This window comes from Oncorhynchus gorbuscha, linkage group LG08 (genome assembly GCF_021184085.1).
Source record: "Oncorhynchus gorbuscha isolate QuinsamMale2020 ecotype Even-year linkage group LG08, OgorEven_v1.0, whole genome shotgun sequence".
In the NCBI taxonomy this organism is placed as follows: Eukaryota; Metazoa; Chordata; class Actinopteri; order Salmoniformes; family Salmonidae; genus Oncorhynchus; species Oncorhynchus gorbuscha.
The window spans coordinates 68,053,175-68,076,224 of NC_060180.1; the positions used below are offsets into that span (position 1 = coordinate 68,053,175).

Consider the following 23,050-nt stretch of genomic DNA (forward strand, 5'->3'; position numbering starts at 1 on the left):
TAGTCGCACATGCACGGCCAAGGATGCTCACAAATGGGACGATTTTGAATAATTAGCCTATAGCTGCTTCCTTGTTTTCCAAATAATGTAACATCATTTGTGTGATGTATGCAGTCTTTTCGAGCGCTGGGAGTGAGAAGACACACCTTTTGTGCACAACAACAATTGTTCTAAAATACAGTCATAAAAGTGTACATTTCAGATTTGGATTTTTCTTTTGGCTGATGTAGCTACAGCAGAGGAGAACTATGGTTGATTTGGAGAGCGAAGTACCCCCTCTTCCCCCGAAGTATAGATTCAGAGACTTACTCCTCGGGGACCAGAATTTACTAAATGATGACAGGTAGGTTCCGTTTATTTGACATCATGTTAACTACAATTATTTTTTAAATGACGTGGTTAAACATTGTTGTAGCTAGTAGAAAATGTAAGGTTCGTGGAATAAAAAAATAAAAAAACATTTTTACTTTTTCAATACAATAGTAGATTTTGTGTTGTGATTCTGTGTTTTTCAAAGTGCAGTTGGAGAGGGGAAGAGAATGACTAAGCTAGTGGTGCACCCCTTAGAACAAATGTATCTGTGGGGGTTACATTTGTATAAAGACCTAGAGTGTCATGGTGCTGGCATAAGAAGGGAATGAGACTATGATCGGCATACAGCAGTAGTTGATAGTCCAGGGTCAAAGTTTATTTAGAGTTTGTACCTGTGGAATCTTTGCACTTGTGTAGCCCTTTCTTTTCATGTGTGGAATGTTATTCATAATTGAATCATTAATAAACATGATTTGTTTTAAACCGCTGAAAACTGGTGTTTCTATATCAAATGGTTTTGTTATATTTCATTCTTTTGTGATCTATATAAAGTGTAATATTGGGATGCAAACTCAAAACTGAATACATTTAAACTCTATATCTGACATGGTACATGTGTCTTGTTTTTTGTAAGCCCATGACTATGTGTGTGAGGTGTATACTTTTTTTTCCAAGGTAGATTTGTTTAAGACCACCAAGAATCATTCTGTGTGACCCTGATTTAGCCTACTGCAGTAAAATGTTAATACTGCAGTAAAATATTAATACTGCAGTAAAATGTTAATACTGCAGTAAAATGTTAATACTGCAGTAAAATATTAATACTGCAGTAAAATGTTAATACTGCAGTAAAATGTTAATACCCAGCATTAGCCATGCTCCAAAAATTGTAAATATGACATTATTCATTTTATTTACAGAAACAATTTATATCTATTGTTTCCCCAAGGGTGCAAGTAGAATTTTACGCCAATGAAAGTACTTTCAAAGAGAGACGTAAACTGTTCTTCATCAAAAACCAAAGATCAAGTAAGTCATCTTTTTTTAAACGTCTAACGTTAGTCACAGTCGAACTACACTATATTCTGTGCCTAAATATTATTTGTACTTTTTTAAAGAGGGCAAAATACACCTTTTGCATCAGTAACAAATAGCATTGGTTATAACTGTTGAACCTGTTATAACTAAGGGACCCAGATGTTCTCCTGGTCAAGTCACATGGTGAGGAAGTACTCCTGACCCTAAGTACGACATTATAACCTCTCTGTCTCTCTGTCTCCCAGGCCTGAGAAGACGAGTGTTCGACTTCTCCATAAAGGTCCTGAGCTGTGCCCTATACATGTGTCGTGTGTTGACAGACGACCCATCCGAAGGACATGGCTGGTAAGGACATTCATTCCATGTGTCGTAGGTGCATTTACATACCACGTGGAGTTCAATGAATTGTCACGGAAATGTAGCTTTTTATAACTCCAATAGAAGAAAAAAAGGGATAACTCGAAGAGAATGTAGAAGTATCAGTCATTAGCAGTACTAAACCATGCCACATCAATTCTCAAAGACAATGATTCTAACACTTTTATTTCTATGCCTGGAAACAGAGAAAGTGAATGCACAGAACATGTTGAAAATGTTAGAATCCACTGTCAATCAAGGACATCATAACCATGTCTGTGTTAACCAAACGTGTTAACCCTCGCAAGGCTGCAGGCCCAGACGGCATCCCCAGCCGCGCCCTCAGAGCATGCGCAGACCAGCTGGCCGGTGTGTTTACGGACATATTCAATCAATCCCTATACCAGTCTGCTGTTCCCACATGCTTCAAGAGGGCCACCATTGTTCCTGTTCCCAAGAAAGCTAAGGTAACCGAGCTAAACGACTACCGCCCCGTAGCACTCACTTCCGTCATCATGAAGTGCTTTGAGAGACTAGTCAAGGACCATATCACCTCCACCCTACCTGACACCCTAGACCCACTCCAATTTGCTTACCGCCCAAATAGGTCCACAGACGATGCAATCTCAACCACACTGCACACTGCCCTAACCCACCTGGACAAGAGGAATACCTATGTGAGAATGCTGTTCATCGACTACAGCTCGGCATTCAACACCATAGTACCCTCCAAGCTCGTCATCAAGCTCGAGACCCTGGGTCTCGACCCCGCCCTGTGCAACTGGGTACTGGACTTCCTGACGGGCCGCCCCCAGGTGGTGAGGGTAGGCAACAACATCTCCTCCCCGCTGATCCTCAACACGGGGGCCCCACAAGGGTGCGTTCTGAGTCCTCTCCTGTACTCCCTGTTCACCCACGACTGCGTGGCCACGCACGCCTCCAACTCAATCATCAAGTTTGCGGACGACACAACAGTGGTAGGCTTGATTACCAACAACGACGAGACGGCCTACAGGGAGGAGGTGAGGGCCCTCGGATTGTGGTGTCAGGAAAATAACCTCACACTCAACGTCAACAAAACTAAGGAGATGATTGTGGACTTCAGGAAACAGCAGAGGGAACACCCCCCTATCCACATCGATGGAACAGTAGTGGAGAGGGTAGCAAGTTTTAAGTTCCTCGGCATACACATCACAGACAAACTGAATTGGTCCACTCACACTGACAGCGTCGTGAAGAAGGCGCAGCAGTGCCTCTTCAACCTCAGGAGGCTGAAGAAATTTGGCTTGTCACCAAAAGCACTGACAAACTTCTACAGATGCACAATCGAGAGCATCCTGGCGGGCTGTATCACCGCCTGGTACGGCAACTGCTCCGCCCTCAACCGTAAGGCTCTCCAGAGGGTAGTGAGGACTGCACAACGCATCACCGGGGGCAAACTACCTGCCCTCCAGGACATCTACACCACCCAATGTTACAGGAAGGCCATAAAGATCATCAAGGACATCAACCACCCGATCCACTGCCTGTTCACCCAGCTATCATCCAGAAGGAGAGGTCAGTACAGGTGCATCAAAGCTGGGACCGAGAGACTGAAAAACAGCTTCTATCTCAAGGCCATCAGACTGTTAAACAGCCACCACTAACATTGAGTGGCTGCTGCCAACACACTGTCATTGACACTGACCCAACTCCAGCCACTTTAATAATGGGAATTGATGGGAAATGATGTAAATATATCACTAGCCACTTTAAACAATGCTACCTTATATAATGTTACTTACCCTACATTATTCATCTCATATGCATATGTATATACTGTACTCTACATCATCGACTGCATCCTTATGTAATACATGTATCACTAGCCACTTTAACTATGCCACTTTGTTTACTTTGTCTACACACTCATCTCATATGTATATACTGTACTCGATACCATCTACTGTATGCTGCTCTGTACCATCACTCATTCATATATCCTTATGTACATATTCCTTATCCCCTTACACTGTGTATAAGACAGTAGTTTTGGAATTGTTAGTTAGATTACTTGTTGGTTATCACTGCATTGTCGGAACTAGAAGCACAAGCATTTCACTACACTCGCATTAACATCTGCTAACCATGTGTATGTGACAAATAACATTTGATTTGATTTGATTTGATTTGTGGTGATGTGGGAAAGAAAACCTGTTGCATCTAGTGGCTGACTATGGGTGTGCTCTTGACTTTTAGTCAGTGTCGCTTTAGTTGGGTTACTTATTTAAGCTTTGTAAAAACTCTCGTGCAATAAAGTCATCTCATCTGGAAACATAAGCGAATAAGAGTCGGGTTGTTGTGTACTTTAGTAAGTTGTGATAAAAGGATAATATTTGTATATACTGTCAGTTTACTCGCAGTCGTCCACCAGTCTTCTATTTCTTGTGTGTTACTGTTCTACTTTTTTTTATTATTATTATTATTTTTTAACCTTTATTTAACCAGGCAAGTCAGTTAAGAACACATTCTTATTTTCAATGACGGCCTGGGAACAGTGGTTTAACTGCCTGTTCAGGGGCAGAACGACAGATTTGTACCTTGTCAGCTCGGGGGTTTGAACTTGCAACCTTCCGGTTACTAGTCCAACGCTCTAACCACTAGGCTACGCTAAATTTATTTTTTATAGTACTACTGATATTGATTACTGCATTGTTTGGAAAGCAAGAAAGGCATTTCACTGTACTTGTGCATGTGACAATAAAAACATGACTGTGAATGTATTTTTATTCAATAGTATTCTGCACAGTTAGACATTGTTGTTCATTAATTGGCCATCTTTTTGTTTTCCTTATAGCTGGGGATGCCCCAATCAAACGTACATATTTTTAAAGATTGACTGGTTAGTGTTTAATCTACCCTCATCTAATCGATTGTTAAATAAAAGCTAAAGAGAAGGTCCTCTGTAAACTCAGTTGGTAGTGCAAGGTGCTTGCAATGCCACAAAAGTGGGTATGATTCCCAGGACCACCCATATGTAAGATTGGAGCTGGGATTACAAATACAAATATAGGACAAAACACACATCATGACCAGAGAGACACCACACTACTACATAAAGAGAGACCTAAGACAATTACATAGCATGGCAGCAACACATGACTTCAACATGGTAACAACACAACATGGCAGCAGCACAACATGGTAGCAGCACAACATGGTAGCAGCACAACATGGTAGCAGCACAACATGGTAGCAACACAACATGGTAGCAGCATAAAACAGGGTACAAACATTGTTGGTCACAGACAACAGCACAAAGGGCAAGAAGGCAAAGACAACAATACATCACACAAAGCAGCCACAACTGTCAGTAAGAGTGTCCATGATTGAGTCTTTGAATGAAGAGACTTTTCTAAGGTATAATGCTAGAACAATGTTGCTGTTGCTGTTGCTTTTCAGTGTGGTAATAGTGTCTTGTTACTCTTTGAGGTCTACTGTAGTGCCTGACACCTGTGGAAGTCTGTCTGTCTGTCCTTCTGTCTGTCTGTGTGTCTGTCTGTCCTTCTGTCAGTCTATGTATCTGTCTGTCCTTCTGTCTGTCTGTCCTTCCTGTCTGCCTTCATTCCTGTCTGCCTGTCATCCTTCCTGTAGACAGTCAGTCAATAGGCCAGATGGTAGTGAAATGAAAGGGTGGCAATTAGTCATGTTATCTAAGACACTGTTTTCTATTAATCCTATAAAGTCATTCTAGTATTTGCACAGTATAAGAGATGCTGGTTCGCAGTGGCTGATAGTGAAAGCAATGCTAAAAGCTCTTCTGAGTGTGCTGTGGTCTGACTATCTCATCTGAGCTGATTTCCCTGGGGATAATGACCTCTAAGTGATCTCAGTGGTGCCATTTGCTGCCCTGCACACAATGTGTGTGTGTGTGTGTGTGATTGTAATGTTTGTCTCTGTCCCTGTATGGTAATAAAGCAATGCTCATGGTGACACACACACACACACACACACACACACACACACACACACACACACACACACACACACACACACACACACACACACACACACACACACACACACACACACACACACACACACACACACACACACACACACACACACACACACACACACACACACCTGGTAATCCATCAGTTTCTCAACACAACGTATCTGTTATAGATATATTAAGATGTGCTGTATATGATGCAAACAAAACAAAAACAGATTAAATTAAGTAGCAACATTGAAGTGTGTCAGGTTGAGACACTTCTGTCTGTGTGGACAGAATATTCCTGTAAAGGTATGTTTGTTCTGGCTGGTAAATACAGGTTTACAGGAATGACAACATTGCTTCATTCCCTCCCCCCAAAAATCCATCATGTCCACAGTAGAGAGGCCAAGTCTTACTAATACATTTCCCGGACCAGTGGGATCAAAGGTCATGTGTTGCTACTTCCTATGTCAATACATGACTGACATTCAAACTGAAAAACACAGCAGAGGATTTTTGTCAATAAGTACGTCCTCAGATATATCCCATGCAGCATACCGTTATTAACCATGATGTATGTTGCAGAGGCATTTGAGAAGATACCAGTGACTATTTACTGTATAGGGTGTTCAGTTGCAAAGCTTGTAGATTCATGTTTCTTCTCGATTAAAAAACCTTATGGGGCGGTTTTCTGGGTCACAGATTAAGCCTAGTCCTGGTATAAATATCTCAATGGAGAATTTCCATTGGAAGGGCTTTTTAGTCCACTTAATCTCTCTCCAGGAAACCGACCCTGTGTGTAGCGACGGGAGTTTATCTTGACCCACTTCATACAGTATGTTTCAATGTAGACACCAGTAGACCATTTCCCGGACACAGAGTAAGTCTAGTCTTGGGGAATCTCCAACGAAAAATTAAGTCCAAGACTTAGCTTATTCTGTATCTGGGAAACCGGCTCCAAATTTTCCAGTGACACCACTCCCTTCCTAGCCCCTGTGTTAATGCTTCCTGTATCCTGGTAGCATCTGTGGCTTCCAGCACCTGGAGCGGGCGGGCAAGAAGCTGACGGTGTTCGACTCCTGGTACTTCTGCGTCGTCACCTTCTCCACAGTGGGCTACGGCGACGTCACGCCCAACGTGTGGCCCTCCAAGCTGCTGGTGATCATCATGATCTCTGTAGCCCTGGTGGTGCTGCCCATACAGGTGAGAGTGATGGCCACACACACACACACACACACACACACACACACACACACACACACACACACACACACACACACACACACACACACACACACACACACACACACACACACACACACACACACACACACACACACACACACACACACAAGTGCAAGCACGCAAGCACGCAACACACACACACACACACACACACACACACACACACACACACACACACACACACACACACACACACACACACACACACACACACACACACACACACACACACACACACACACACACACACAAGTGCAAGTACGCAAGCACGCAAGCACACACACACACACACACACACACACACACACACACACACACACACACACACACACACACACACACACACACACACACACACACACACACACACACACACACACACTATTACCACACTCCCATATGTTTTCGAAAGGGAAATCAACTGGACTAATGTTAGGACATCTACTATAGGAAATGCCAAATCGATAGAATGCATAACCCATCATATTTTTGTGAGTAGGGAATCAGCTGAACTAGACAAGTATAATATAGTAGACCCATAGTCTTGGTAGTCTTGGTAGACCAACAGTATCCATTCTGCTGACCCATGGTCTTGGAAGGCCAACAGTATCCATTCTGCTGACCCATGGTCTTGGTAGACCAACAGTATCCATTCTGCTGACCCATGGCCTTGGAAGGCCAACAGTATCCATTCTGCTGACCCATGGTCTTGGTAGGCCAACAGTATACATTCTGCTGCTGTTTTGCTATTCTCCTTGTAAACAGATTGCCTTACTGAAGACAATAGCTGAAATTTACCGTGGCCTTTTGTATGGACACATTTTCAATGTTCTGTTGAAGCAGCGTTTTTGCTAGTACAGTCCTGGAGACCCACAGCTCTGTCCCAGCTAGCAGTACTAACACACCTGACTCAACTAATCAGGGCTTGATGATTAGTTGATCATCTGAATCAGGTGTGCCCGTACTGGGATGGGGAAAATGCACACACTGTAGCTGTTTACTTCCGGCACCGACAGAGATGGCCGCCTCGCTTCGCGTTCCTAGGAAACTATGCAGTTTTTTGTTTTTTTACGTGTTATTTCTTACATTAGTACCCCAGGTCATCTTAGGTTTCATTACATACAGTCGAGAAGAACTACTGAATATAAGATCAGCGTCAACTCACCATCAGTACGACCAAGAATATGGTTTTCGCGACGCGGATCCTGTGTTCTGCCTTACAAGCAGGACAACGGAATGGATCCCATGCTGCCACCCAAAAAAACGACTCCGAAAAAGAGGGAAACGAGGCGGTCTTCTGGTCAGACTCCGGAGACGGGCACACCGTGCACCACTCCCTAGCATTCTTCTTGCCAATGTCCAGTCTCTTGACAACAAGGTTGATGAAATCCGAGCAAGGGTAGCATTCCAGAGGGACATCAGAGACTGTAACGTTCTTTGCTTCACGGAAACATGGCTCACTGGAGAGACGCTATCCGAGGCGGTGCAGCCAACGGGTTTCTCCACGCATCGCACCGACAGAAACAAACATCTTTCTGGTAAGAAGAGGGGCGGGGCGTATGCCCTATGGCTAACGAGACATGGTGTGATGAAAGAAACATACAGGAACTCAAATCCTTCTGTTCACCTGATTTAGAATTCCTCACAATCAAATGTAGACCGCATTATCTACCAAGAGAATTCTCTTCGATTATAATCACAGCCGTATATATCCCCCCCAAGCAGACACATCGATGGCTCTGAACGAACTTTATTTAACTCTTTGCAAACTGGAAACCATTTATCCGGAGGCTGCATTCATTGTAGCTGGGGATTTTAACAAGGCTAATCTGAAAACAAGACTCCCTAAATTTTATCAGCATATCGATTGCGCAACCAGGGGTGGAAAAACCTTGGATCATTGTTATTCTAACTTCCGCAACGCATATAAGGCCCTGCCCCGCCCCCCTTTTGGAAAAGCTGACCACGACTCCATTTTGTTGATCCTTGCCTACAGACAGAAACTAAAACAAGAGGCTCCCACGCTGAGGTCTGTCCAACGCTGGTCCGACCAAGCTGACTCCACACTCCAAGACTGCTTCCATCACGTGGACTGGAATATGTTTCGTATTGCATCAGATAACAATATTGACGAATACGCTGATTCGGTGTGCGAGTTCATTAGAACGTGCGTTGAAGATGTCGTTCCCATAGCAACGATTAAAACATTCCCTAAACAGAAACCGTGGATTGATGGTAGCATTCACGTGAAACTGAAAGCGCGAACCACTGCTTTTAATCAGGGCAAGGTGTCTGGTAACATGACCGAATACAAACAGTGCAGCTATTCCCTCCACAAGGCTATCAAACAAGCTAAGCGTCAGTACAGAGACAAAGTAGAATCTCAATTCAACGGCTCAGACACATGAGGCACGTGGCAGGGTCTACAGTCAATCACGGACTACAGGAAGAAATCCAGCCCAGTCACGGACCAGGATGTCTTGCTCCCAGGCAGACTAAATAACTTTTTTGCCCGCTTTGAGGACAATACAGTGCCACTGACACGGCCTGCAACGAAAACATGCGGTCTCTCCTTCACTGCAGCCGAGGTGAGTAAGACATTTAAACGTGTTAACCCTCGCAAGGCTGCAGGCCCAGACGGCATCCCCAGCCACGCCCTCAGAGCATGCGCAGACCAGCTGGCCGGTGTGTTTACGGACATATTCAATCAATCCCTATACCAGTCTGCTGTTCCCACATGCTTCAAGAGGGCCACCATTGTTCCTGTTCCCAAGAAAGCTAAGGTAACTGAGCTAAACGACTTACCGCCCTGTAGCACTCACTTCCGTCATCATGAAGTGCTTTGAGAGACTAGTCAAGGACCATATCACCTCCACCCTACCTGACACCCTAGACCCACTCCAATTTGCTTACCGCCCACAGACGATGCAATCTCAACCACACTGCACACTGCCCTAACCCATCTGGACAACACCTATGTGAGAATGATGTTCATCGACTACAGCTCGGCATTCAACACCACAGTACCCTCCAAGCTCGTCATCAAGCTCGAGACCCTGGGTCTCGACCCCGCCCTGTGCAACTGGGTACTGGACTTCCTGACGGGCCGCCCCCAGGTGGTGAGGGTAGGCAACAACATCTCCTCCCCGCTGATCCTCAACACTGGGGCCCCACAAGGGTGCGTTCTGAGCCCTCTCCTGTACTCCCTGTTCACCCACGACTGCGTGGCCACGCACGCCTCCAACTCAATCATCAAGTTTGCGGACGACACAACAGTGGTAGGCTTGATTACCAACAACGACGAGACGGCCTACAGGGAGGAGGTGAGGGCCCTCGGATTGTGGTGTCAGGAAAATAACCTCACACTCAATGTCAACAAAACTAAGGAGATGATTGTGGACTTCAGGAAACAGCAGAGGGAACACCCCCCTATCCACATCGATGGAACAGTAGTGGAGAGGGTAGCAAGTTTTAAGTTCCTCGGCATACACATCACAGACAAACTGAATTGGTCCACTCACACAGACAGCATCGTGAAGAAGGCGCAGCAGCGCCTCTTCAACCTCAGGAGGCTGAAGAAATTCGGCTTGTCACCAAACGCACTCACAAACTTCTACAGATGCACAATCGAGAGCATCCTGGCGGGCTGTATCACCGCCTGGTACGGCAACTGCTCCGCCCTCAACCGTAAGGCTCTCCAGAGGGTAGTGAGGTCTGCACAACGCATCACCGGGGGCAAACTACCTGCCCTCCAGGACACCTACACCACCCGATGTTACAGGAAGGCCATAAAGATCATCAAGGACATCAACCACCCGAGCCACTGCCTGTTCACCCTGCTATCATCCAGAAGGCGAGGTCAGTACAGGTGCATCAAAGCTGGGACCGAGAGACTGAAAAACAGCTTCTATCTCAAGGCCATCAGACTGTTAAACAGCCACCACTAACATTGAGTGGCTGCTGCCAACACACTGACACTGACACTGACTCAACTCCAGCCACTTTAATAATGGGAATTGATGGGAAATGATGTAAATATATCACTAGCCACTTTAACATTCAGTAGCATTTCGCTACACTCGCATTAACATCTGCTAACCATGTGTATGTGACAAATAAAATTTGATTTGATTTGATTCTATAGGACCAGGATGTAAGAATGCAGTGATAAAAGATCAATAGTCATAAATGTGTTGGATTGGGTGAACTGTATGCATTTGGTCATATATTAAAGCCTCAGATTGATTTGAGAATGGTTTAGCGCATTCATTACATACTGGTAATGTGTTCCTCTGCTGGGCGTTATTGGTCAGTTTGAGCAGCTGTGTGTGTTTCCTCTGTTCTTGATAATTTGGGGAACGCAAGAAAGGTTTTAAAACACTTTGCAACATCATTTTGCATTTGTTATTGAACAAGCCCAGGTAGTCCCTTGCTGTTTCTGTCCTTTTTGCTCCATTTGGTGCCGAATGAACACGACCCAGACTGTTCCTCTGCCTTCCTGTCTATCCAGGACTACTATGTCATCATCCTGTGTCCAACAGAGATGGACGCCCAGGTGCGCCGGGTGCTCCAGATCCCCCTGTGGTCCCAGCGGGTCATCTACCTCCAGGGATCGGCCCTCAAGGACCAGGACCTCATACGAGCCAAGTGAGTCACCAACACCAAGGGCTGCGTCTCAATCCGCTGAAACAGTTTCCTCTCTTTTGGTCTTTAGTCACCTTTCCTTCAACTGCACTTATGTGGAAGAGCTGAACTGGTGAAAGCCAATACTGGATAGGAAATAGGCATCAACCTCTTCTGTTTTCAGATCAATGTGGGTAGTTATACAGTTGAAGAGGAGATAAGGAGAGGAAGCCACTGTGGAGTATTGAGATGTACCCACTCAGTACAGTGGTTGTCCTTCTTTTCCAGAATGGACAATGCAGAGGCTTGTTTCATCCTAAGCAGTCGCTGTGAGGTGGTCCGCACCGCCGCAGTACGTACATTTGTTACTATTACCACTACAGTTTTGTTAGTTAAATCAGGGGCAGACTGGGACCAAGAAACCAGCCCACTGGCCTAAAGAGGGTCCAGCCTACCAGGCATTTGGCTGAACTGACCTGTGGCCTGTCCGTTTCTTTGTTTGATTGAGACTAAATTAATATTCATTAACTTGCTAATACCAAAGGCATTTTAGCCAGTCATATTATTAAAGGTACAGCTTTTTCCTCTTCTATTCAGCCCACAGGACGTTAGTGGAACCTTATTTGGAGAGAATGGGCTCGTGGTAATGACTTTAGTGGAATCAGTAGAATGGTATCAAATATATCAAAGACATGGTGTCAAGGTGTCTGATGCCATTCCATTTGCTCCGTTCCGGCCATTATTATGAGCCGTCCTCCCCTCAGCAGCCTCTACTGAATCACCCACACCAGTAGACCTCCATCTGCCTGTCTGTTTGTCTGTTGTTCTCTCTGGCATTAAAATGTCATTTACCACCTTCAAAAGTGCCGTCTCAGTGCTATGATGGGGTCTAAAACCAGACTGAAGCATTTCGTATACATTGTTTGTCTTCAGGAAGGCAGTGAGTTGCTGCGCAACAGCCTTCTCTAAAATTTTTGAGAGGAATGGAAGATTCGATATAGGCCGATAGTTTTTTACATTTTCTGGGTCAAGGTTTGGCTTTTTCAAGAGAGGCTTTATTACTGCCACTTTTAGTGAGTTTGGCACACATCCAGTGGATAGAGAGCCGTTTATTATGTTCAACATAGGAGGGCCAAGCACAGGAAGCAGCTCTTTCAGTAGTTTAGTTGGAATAGGGTCCAGTATGCAGCTTGAAGGTTTAGAGGCCATGATTATTTTCATCATTGTGTCAAGAGATATAGTACTAAAACACTTGAGCGTCTCTCTTGATCCTAGGTCCTGGCAGAGTTGTGCAGACTCAGGACAACTGAGGTTTGGAGGAATACGCAGATTTAAAGAGGAGTCCGTAATTTGCTTTCTAATAATCATAATCTTTTCCTCAAAGAAGTTCATGAATTTATCACTGCTAAAGTGAAAGTCATCCTCTCTTGGGGAATGCTGCTTTTTAGTTAGCTTTGCGACAGTATCAAAAAGGAATTTCGGATTGTTCTTATTTTCCTCAATTAAGTTAGAAAAATAGGATGATCGAGCAGCAGTAAGGGCTCTTCGGTACTGCACGGTACTGTCTTTCCAAGCTAGTCGGAAGACTTTCAGTTTGGTGTGGCGCCATTTCCGTTCCAATTTTCTGGAAGCTTGCTTCAGAGCTCGGGTATTTTCTGTGTACCAGGGAGCTAGTTTCTTATGAGACATTTTTTTAGTTTTTAGGGGTGCAACTGCATCTAGGGTATTACGCAAGGTTAAATTGACATCCTCAGTTAGGTGGTTAACTGATTTTTGTCCTCTGGCGTCCTTGGGTAGGCAGAGGGAGTCTGGAAGGGCATCAAGGAATCTTTGTGTTGTCTGTGAATTTATAGCACGACTTTTGATGGTCCTTGGTTGGGGTCTGAGCAGATTATTTGTTGCAATTGCAAAACGTAATAAAATGGTGGTCCGATAGTCCAGGATTATGAGGAAAAACATTAAGATCCACAACATTTATTCCATGGGACAAAACTAGGTCCAGCGTATGACTGTGACAGTGAGTGAGTCCAGAGACATGTTGGACAAAACCCACTGAGTCGATGATGGCTCCGAAAGCCTTTTGGAGTGGGTCTGTGGACTTTTCCATGTGAATATTAAAGTCACCAAAGATTAGAATATTATCTGCTATGACTACAAGGTCCGATAGGAATTCAGGGAACTCAGTGAGAAACGCTGTATATGGCCCAGGAGGCCTGTAAACAGTAGCTATAAAAAGTGATTGAGTAGGCTGCATAGATTTCATGACTAGAAGCTCAAAAGACGAAAACGTCTTTTTTTGTAAATTGAAATTTGCTATCGTAAATGTTAGCAACACCTCCACCTTTGCGGGATGCACGGGGGATATGGTCACTAGTGTAGCCAGGAGGTGAGGCCTCATTTAAAACAGTAAATTCATCAGGCTTAAGCCATGTTTCAGTCAGGCCAATCACATCAAGATTATGATCAGTGATTAGTTCATTGACTATAATTGCCTTTGAAGTAAGGGACCTAAACATTAAGTAGCCCTATTTTGAGATGTGAGGTATCATGATCTCTTTCAGTAATGACAGGAATGGAGGTGGTCTTTATCCTAGTGAGATTGCTAAGGCGAACACCGCCATGTTTAGTTTTGCCCAACCTAGGTCGAGGCACAGACACGGTCTCAATGGTGATAGCTGAGCTGACTACACTGACTGTGCTAGTGGCAGACTCCACTATGCTGGCTAACAGCCTGCTGCCTGGCCTGCACCCTATTTCATTGTGGAGGTAGAGGAGTTAGAGCCCTGTCTATGTTGGTAGATAAGATGAGAGCACCCCTTCAGCTAGGATGGAGTCCGTCACTCCTCAGCAGGTCAGGCTTGGTCCTGTTTGTGGGTGAGTCCCAGAAAGAGGGCCAATTATCTACAAATTCTATCTTTTGGGAGGGGCAGAAAACAGTTTTCAACCAGCGATTGAGTTGTGAGACTCTGCTGTAGAGCTCATCACTCCCCCTAACTGGGAGGGGGCCAGAGACAATTACTCGATGCCGACACATCTTTCTAGCTGATATGCACGCAGAAGCTATGTTGCGCTTGGTGATCTCTGACTGTTTCATCCTAACATCGTTGGTGCCGACGTGGATAACAATATTTCTATACTCTCTACACTCGCCAGTTTTAGCTTTAGCCAGCTCCATCTTCAGATTAGCCTTAACGTCGGTAGCCCTGCCCCCTGGTAAACAGTGTATGATCGCTGTATGATTCGTTGTAAGTCTAATACTGCGGGTAATGGAGTCGCCAATGACTAGAGTTTTCAACCCCTATCAATGTACAGACACTGTTCAGGTACCTCAACCCCTATCAATGTGCAGACACTGTTCAGGTACCTCAACCCCTATCAATGTACAGACACTGTTCAGGTACCTCAACCTCTATCAATGTGCAGACACTGTTCAGGTACCTCAACCTCTATCAATGTGCAGACACTGTTCAGGTACCTCAACCCCTATCAATGTACAGACACTGTTCAGGTACCTCAACCCCTATCAATGTGCAGACACTGTTCAGGTACCTCAACCCCTATCAATGTACAGGCACTGTTCAGGTACCTCAACCCCTATCAATGTACAGACACTGTTCAGGTACCTCAACCTCTATCAATGTGCAGACACTGTTCAGGTACCTCAACCCCTATCAATGTACAGACATGGGTACCAAAGTCACTGTCATGGTTTTCACCTTCGGTCAAACTATTGTATAATCCAATATACTGGACCACATTTTCACACATTTTATGCAGGCATTTCTATGATATCAAAAGTGTCATACAGGCTAATATTTTACTAAATCTTTAAACACAGATTAACATTTTATAGGTGGGTTTCAAAGATTAATTATATGACAGTGATTTTTTTCAAACATGTAGATTAATGTACACACTTCAGAGCTAGTTTCCTTGGCAACCTTGCCACACTGCATCAGGGAATCCATTTGTTTTCTGATTGCTTTCTTGTTGTCAGACAATTAATCAAAAATGTCAACTCACTTTCTAATTTTCACCAGACAACGTAGAAGCTTGCACAAACATTGAAACACTTTGATATGGGGTTAATGTTTCATGAATTGCTCCCACTGTTATTATATAAGCTATATTTTAAACTGGGTGGTATATCAGACCGCATACCACGGGTATGACAAAACATTTATTTGTACTGCTCTAATTACGTTGGTAACCAGTTTGTAATAGCAATAAGGCACCTCTGGGGTTTGTGGTATATGGCCAATATACCACGGCTAAGGGCTATATCCAGGCCAAACGCAACCTTAGCCGTGGTAAATTGGCCATATACCACACCACCTCGTGCCTTATTGTTTAATTGGGTAGCTAGTATATACGGTAGTATCAGTTGTTCACTAAATAGTGCTAATCCTGGATTGGCATTTATTAGCTAGGCTATTAAGTCATAGTTATTTATCTCATCCAGTCATTAATTTAAGTGAGTATACAAAACATTAAGGACACCTGCTCCTTCCATGACATAGACTGACCAGGTGAATCCAGGTGAATCCAGGTGAAACCTATGATCCCTTATTGATGTCACTTGTTAAATCCACTTCAATCAGTGTAGATGAAGGGGAAGAGACAGGTTAACAAAATAATAATAATCATTGAGACAATTGAGCCATGGATTGTGTGCCATTCAGAGGGTGAACGGGCAAGACAAAATATTGAAGTTCCTTTGAACGGAGTACGTTAGTACTGTGCATTCTGCAAGTATTCAGGCCTGTTGACTTTTTCAACATTTTGTTACGTTACAGACTTATTCTAAATTTGATTAAATCGTTTTTTCCCCCTCATCAATCTACACACAATACCCCATAATGACAAAGCAAAACAGGTTTTTAGAAATAAAACGTTTTCAGACCCTTTACTCAGTACTTTGTTGAAGCACCTTTGGCAGCAATTATAGCCTCAAGTCTTCTTGGGTATGACGCTACAAGCTTGGCACACCTGTATTTGGGGAGTTTCTCCCATTCTTCTCTGCAGATCCTCTCAAGCTCTGTCAGGTTGGATGGGGAGTGTTGCTGCACAGCTATTTTCAGGTATCTCCAGAGATGTTCGATTGGGTTCATGTACAGGCTCTGGCTGGGCCACTCAAGGACATTCAGAGCATTGTCCCAAAGCAACTCTGCATTGTGCTGGCTGTGTGCTTAGGGTTGTTGTCCTGTTTAAGTGAACTTTCGCCCCAGTCAGATGTCTTGAGAACTCTGGAGCAGGTTTTCATCAAGGATCTCTCTCTACTTTGCTCTGTTCATCTTTCCCTAAATCCTGACTAGTCTCCCAGTCCATTCCGTGCTGCAGATGATTGTCCTTCCGGAAGGTTCTCCCATCTCCACAGAGGAACTCTGGAGCTCTGTCAGAGTGACCATCGGGTTCTTGGTCACCTCCCTGACCAATGCCTTTGTAACGGATGTGAAACGGCTAGCTTAGTTAGCGGTGTGCGCTAAATAGCGTTTCAATCGGTTACATCACTTGCTCTGAGACCTTGAAGTAGTAGTTCCCCTTGCTCTGCAAGGGCCGCAGCTTTTGTGGAGCGATGGGTAACGATGCTTCGAGGGTGACTGTTGTCGTTGTGTGCAGAAGGTCCCTGGTTCGCGCCTGGGTATGGGCGAGGGGACAGTTTAAAATTATACTGTTACACCTTTCTCCCTCGATTGCTTAGTTTGGCCAGGCGGCCAGCTCTAAGAAGAGTCTTGATGGTTCCAAACATCTTCCATTTAAGAATGATGGAGGCCACTGTGTTCTTGGGGACCTTCAATGCTGGAGAAATTGTTCGGTACCCTTCCCCAGATCTGTGCCTCGACACAATCCTGTCTCGGAGCTCTACGGACAATCCTTCGACTTTCAACTATGGGACCTTATATAGACAGGTGTGTGCCATTCCAAATCATGTCCAATCAATTGAATTTACCACAGGTGGACTCCAATCAGGTTGTAGAAACATCTCAAGGAAGATCAATGGAAACAGGATGCACCTGAGCTCAATTTCGAGTCTCATAGCAAAGGGTCTGAATACACATATAAATAAGGTATTTCTGTTTATTATTTTTAATAAATTAGAAGAAATATTCTAAAAACCTGTTTTATCTTTGTCATTATGTTGTATTGTCTGTAGATTGATGAGGACATTTTTTTATTTAATCCATTTTAGAATGAGGCTGAAAGTAACTAAATGTAGAAAAAGGGAAGGGGTCTGAATACTTTCCGAATGCACGTTTTTTTCCACCCTCAACAGTTTCCCGTGTGTATCAAGATGGTCCACCATCCAAAAGACTGTATCAAGATGGTCCACCACCCAAAAGACTGTATCAAGATGGTCCACCACCCAAAAGACATCCAGCCAACTGGACACATCTGTGGGAAGCATTGGCGTCAACATGGGCCAGCATCCCTGTGGAACGCTTTCGACACCTTGTAGATATTAGGAAGGTGTTTCTAATGTTTGGTCTACTCAGTGTATTTTCACAGTTGATTACAACGTTGACATTTTGTCCTGCCCGCGTGATGTTCTGTTTAATTTTGTTCAGTTAACCTCCGCTATATTGTGTTTCTTCTCATCCAGGTTGTTCTCCAGTCTCAGTATCATCACCGAGCTGACCCACCCCGCCAACATGAGGTTTATGCAGTTCAGAGCTCAGGACCGGTACTCTCTGGCTCTCTCTAAACTGGAGAAGGTAAGCCGTCACTGAATGTACACCATCTGTACTTCAAGGCCGAGTTTCAGTCCAAGGCGCGTTATAGAGAAAGACAGCTGACAATTAGCATTTTTAAAGCAATGTCCCCGGAAGATGTCAACTCAAGCGTAAATGAAAAGGCGTGTTGTCGACTGTTCAGTATGCTGCTCTTTAATACGTCTTCCCAGCCCAAACTATGTAGATGTGTCTAGCTCTATAAATGCAAAGTTAACAACTAGTTATTCTTGTCTGCAGTAGCAAAGGCCATGGACCAGGGTTGGAGTCAATTCCAGTCAATTGAGAAAGTAGACTGAAACTCAAATGATCTTCAATGCTTTTCAATTAGAAACAGAACAGTGGTAGGGAGTGGTGGGAGCTCGCCTCCCTACCACTGAGGAAGTACAGTTCCCGCTCAGCCCAGTCAAAACTGTTCGCTGCTCTGGCCCCCCAATGGTGGAACAAACTCCCTCACGACGCCAGGACAGCAGAGTCAATCACCACCTTCCGGAGACACCTGAAACCCCACCTCTTTAAGGAATACCTAGGATAGGATAAGTAATCCCTCTCACCCCCCCCCCCTTTTAAGATTTAGATGCACTATTGTAAAGTGACTGTTCCACTGGATGTCATAAGGTGAATGCACCAATTTGTAAGTCGCTCTGGATAAGAGCGTCTGCTAAATGACTTAAATGTAAATGTAAATGTAAACATGTATAATTGGAATTTGGGTTACTTTCTGAATTGACTGGAATTGAAATGTAATTGACCCCAACCCTGGTACTAAATATACATTGAGTCGTCTTCTAAGCAAAGGAAGAGAAGGTTAAACAATCATTATGTGAAGACTGGACAGTACATACAGTACAAGCATAGTATTTTTCCACAGCCTCTCAAACAACACCAGACCTTGGATCTTTTTTTCTAAGAGAAATTATTATTCCCATTCATAGACACATATATATTATGTAACATTTTCAGGGGTAATATGAGGGGTTTTATGTTATGCGTAGGCATCCTTTCCTTAATAAGATATCAATATCGTTCCCGTTGCGGTGCATCTTCCACCTCGTATCAGTATCGACCACCAGGTGGCGGTCTATCTCTTTCAAATATCCTGTTGCGGTGCATCTTCCACCTCGTATCAGTATCGACCACCAGGTGGCGATCTCTCTCTTTCAAATATCCTAACCTCTTCTTGAGCACCCCTATTTGATCCGTTCCAGTTGTAACACCCGAAGGACTTGATGATTAGGTGACCAGTTGAATCCGGTTATACTGTAATGCAATAGACTGGTTTATTCAAGGAAAGGTTTGCAGAACACTGCCCTAACATCCCACTGGGCAAAAACTGGTTGAATAAAATGTATTCCACATTATCTCATCCAAATAATTCAATGTGATGACATTGAATCAACGTGGAATACTGATTGGATTTTACCCAACTTTGAACCTAAATTCAATGACGGTGATTTTTTTGTGTTGAATTCACGTTAGATGACAACTCAACCAAAAGTAAATCAGAACTAGATGTTGAACTGACTGTGTGCCGAGTGGGATAAGTATGTTTGTGTTTCTGTCCCCCTGTTACATGTCTATGGGAGCTAAAAGAGCTTTGTGATTCTTGCATGTGTTGAAAAGAGCTCTACAAATAAAATGTATTGTTATTTATTAGAAAGAGCGGGAGAAAGGCTCCAACCTGGCCTTCATGTTTCGCCTGCCGTTTGCTGCAGGGAGGGTCTTCAGTATCAGCATGCTGGACACTCTCCTCTACCAGGTAACCAGGCAGGACCCACCTGTTCTGTACAGCTGGACACTCTCCTCTACCAGGTAACCAGGCAGGACCCACCTGTTCTGTACAGCTGGACACTCTCCTCTACCAGGTAACCAGGCAGGACCCACCTGTTCTGTACAGCTGGACACTCTCCTCTACCAGGTAACCAGGCAGGACCCACCTGTTCTGTACAGCTGGACACTCTCCTCTACCAGGTACCAGGCAGGACCCACCTGTTCTGTACAGCTGGACACTCTCCTCTACCAGGTAACCAGGCAGGACCCACCTGTTCTGTACAGCTGGACACTCTCCTCTACCAGGTAACCAGGCAGGACCCACCTGTTCTGTACAGCTGGACACTCTCCTCTACCAGGTAACCAGGCAGGACCCACCTGTTCTGTACAGCTGGACACTCTCCTCTACCAGGTAACCAGGCAGGACCCACCTGTTCTGTACAGCTGGACACTCTCCTCTACCAGGTACCAGGCAGGACCCACCTGTTCTGTACAGCTGGACACTCTCCTCTACCAGGTAACCAGGCAGGACCCACCTGTTCTGTACAGCTGGACACTCTCCTCTACCAGGTACCAGGCAGGACCCACCTGTTCTGTACAGCTGGACACTCTCCTCTACCAGGTAACCAGGCAGGACCCACCTGTTCTGTACAGCTGGACACTCTCCTCTACCAGGTACCAGGCAGAACCCACCTGTTCTGTACAGCTGGACACTCTCCTCTACCAGGTAACCAGGCAGGACCCACCTGTTCTGTACAGCTGGACACTCTCCTCTACCAGGTACCAGGCAGGACCCACCTGTTCTGTACAGCTGGACACTCTCCTCTACCAGGTAACCAGGCAGGACCCACCTGTTCTGTACAGCTGGACACTCTCCTCTACCAGGTAACCAGGCAGGACCCACCTGTTCTGTACAGCTGGACACTCTCCTCTACCAGGTAACCAGGCAGGACCCACCTGTTCTGTACAGCTGGACACTCTCCTCTACCAGGTAACAGGCAGGACCCACCTGTTCTGTACAGCTGGACACTCTCCTCTACCAGGTACCAGGCAGGACCCACCTGTTCTGTACAGCTGGACACTCTCCTCTACCAGGTAACCAGGCAGGACCCACCTGTTCTGTACAGCTGGACACTCTCCTCTACCAGGTAACCAGGCAGGACCCACCTGTTCTATACAGCAGGACCCACCTGTTCTGTACAGCAGGACCCACCTGTTTTGTACAGCAGGACCCACCTGTTCTGTACAGCAGGGCCCACCTGTTCTGTACAGCAGGATCCACCTGTTTTGTACAGCAGGACCCACCTGTTCTGTACAGCAGGACCCACCTGTTCTGTACAGCAGGACCCACCTGTTCTATACAGCTGGACCCACCTGTTCTATACAGCTGGACCCACCTGTTCTATACAGCAGGACCCACCTGTTCTATACAGCAGGACCCACCTGTTCTATACAGCAGGACCCACCTGTTCTGTACAGCAGGACCCACCTGTTCTATATAGCAGGACCCACCTGTTCTATACAGCAGGACCCACCTGTTCTGTACAGCAGGACCCACCTGTTCTATATAGCAGGACCCACCTGTTCTATACAGCAGGACCCACCTGTTCTGTACAGCAGGATCCACCTGGTCTTTACAGCAGCAGAGAAGATAAGAATGTTACTTACTGCTTTTTTATTTTTTATTTTATTTAACCTTTATTTAACCAGGTAGGCTAGTTGAGAACAAGTTCTCATTTGCAACTGCGACCTGGCCAAGATAAAGCATAGCAGTGTGAGCAGACAACACAGTTACACATGGAGTAAACAATTAACAAGTCAATAACACAATTAGGAAAAAAAAAGTGGAGTCTATATACATTGTGTGCAAAAGGCATGAGGTAGGCGAATAATTACAATTTTGCAGATTAACACTGGAGTGATAAATGATCAGATGGTCATGTACAGGTAGAGATATTGGTGTGCAAAAGAGCAGAAAAGTAAATAAATAAAAACAGTATGGGGATGAGGTAGGTAAAAATGGGTGGGCTATTTGCCGATAGACTATGTACAGCTGCAGCGATTGGTTAGCGGCTCAGATAGCAGATGTTTGAAGTTGGTGAGGGAGATAAAAGTCTCCAACTTCAGCGATTTTTGCAATTCGTTCCAGTCACAGGCAGCAGAGAACTGGAACGAAAGGCGGCCAAATGAGGTGTTGGCTTTAGGGATGATCAGTGAGATACACCTGCTGGAGCGCGTGCTACGGATGGGTGTTGCCATCGTGACCAGTGAACTGAGATAAGGCGGTGCTTTATCTAGCATGGACTTGTAGATGACCTGGAGCCAGTGGGTCTGGCGACGAATATGTAGCGAGGGCCAGCCGACTAGAGCGTACAAGTCGCAGTGGTGGGTGGTATAAGGTGCTTTAGTGACAAAACGGATGGAACAGTGATAAACTGCATCCAGTTTGCTGAGTAGAGTGTTGGAGGCAATTTTGTAGATGACATCGCCGAAGTCGAGGATCGGTAGGATAGTCAGTTTTACTAGGGTAAGTTTGGCGGCGTGAGTGAAGGAGGCTTTGTTGCGGAATAGAAAGCCGACTCTTGATTTGATTTTCGATTGGAGATGTTTGATATGAGTCTGGAAGGAGAGTTTACAGTCTAGCCAGACACCTAGGTACTTATAGATGTCCACATATTCAAGGTTGGAACCATCCAGGGTGGTGATGCTGGTCAGGCGTGCGGGTGTCATGTTTTGTCTTATATTGTGTTGTCATTTTGCTTTCCCTTCTGTTCGTTTCCCCCTGCTGGTCTTATTAGGTTCGTTCCCTTTTTCTCTCTCCCTCCCTCTCTCTCTTCTCTCTATCGTTCCGTTCCTGCTCCCAGCTGTTCCTATTCCCCTACTCAATCATCTAAACTTTTCACACCTGTTCCGTATCTTGCCCTCTGATTAGAGTCCCTATTTCTCCCCTTGTTTTCCGTTTCTGTCCTGTCGGATCCTTGTATATTGTTCACCGTGC

At 44.9% G+C, this 23,050-nt stretch overlaps 1 protein-coding gene across 1 annotated transcript in view; it reads left to right on the forward strand.

Moving 5' to 3' along the window:
* The first annotated feature begins 248 nt into the window (after positions 1-248).
* Positions 249-23,050, forward strand: part of LOC124040687 (potassium channel subfamily T member 1-like) — a 35,447-nt gene continuing 12,645 nt past the window's right edge. Inside the window, exons 1-9 of the mRNA XM_046357761.1 lie at positions 249-343; positions 1,262-1,341; positions 1,596-1,695; positions 6,709-6,889; positions 11,442-11,578; positions 11,843-11,910; positions 14,989-15,025; positions 18,156-18,267; positions 19,940-20,041. Of these exons, the coding sequence (XP_046213717.1) occupies positions 249-343; positions 1,262-1,341; positions 1,596-1,695; positions 6,709-6,889; positions 11,442-11,578; positions 11,843-11,910; positions 14,989-15,025; positions 18,156-18,267; positions 19,940-20,041 (912 nt within the window). The remainder of the gene's footprint in view (positions 344-1,261; positions 1,342-1,595; positions 1,696-6,708; positions 6,890-11,441; positions 11,579-11,842; positions 11,911-14,988; positions 15,026-18,155; positions 18,268-19,939; positions 20,042-23,050) is intronic.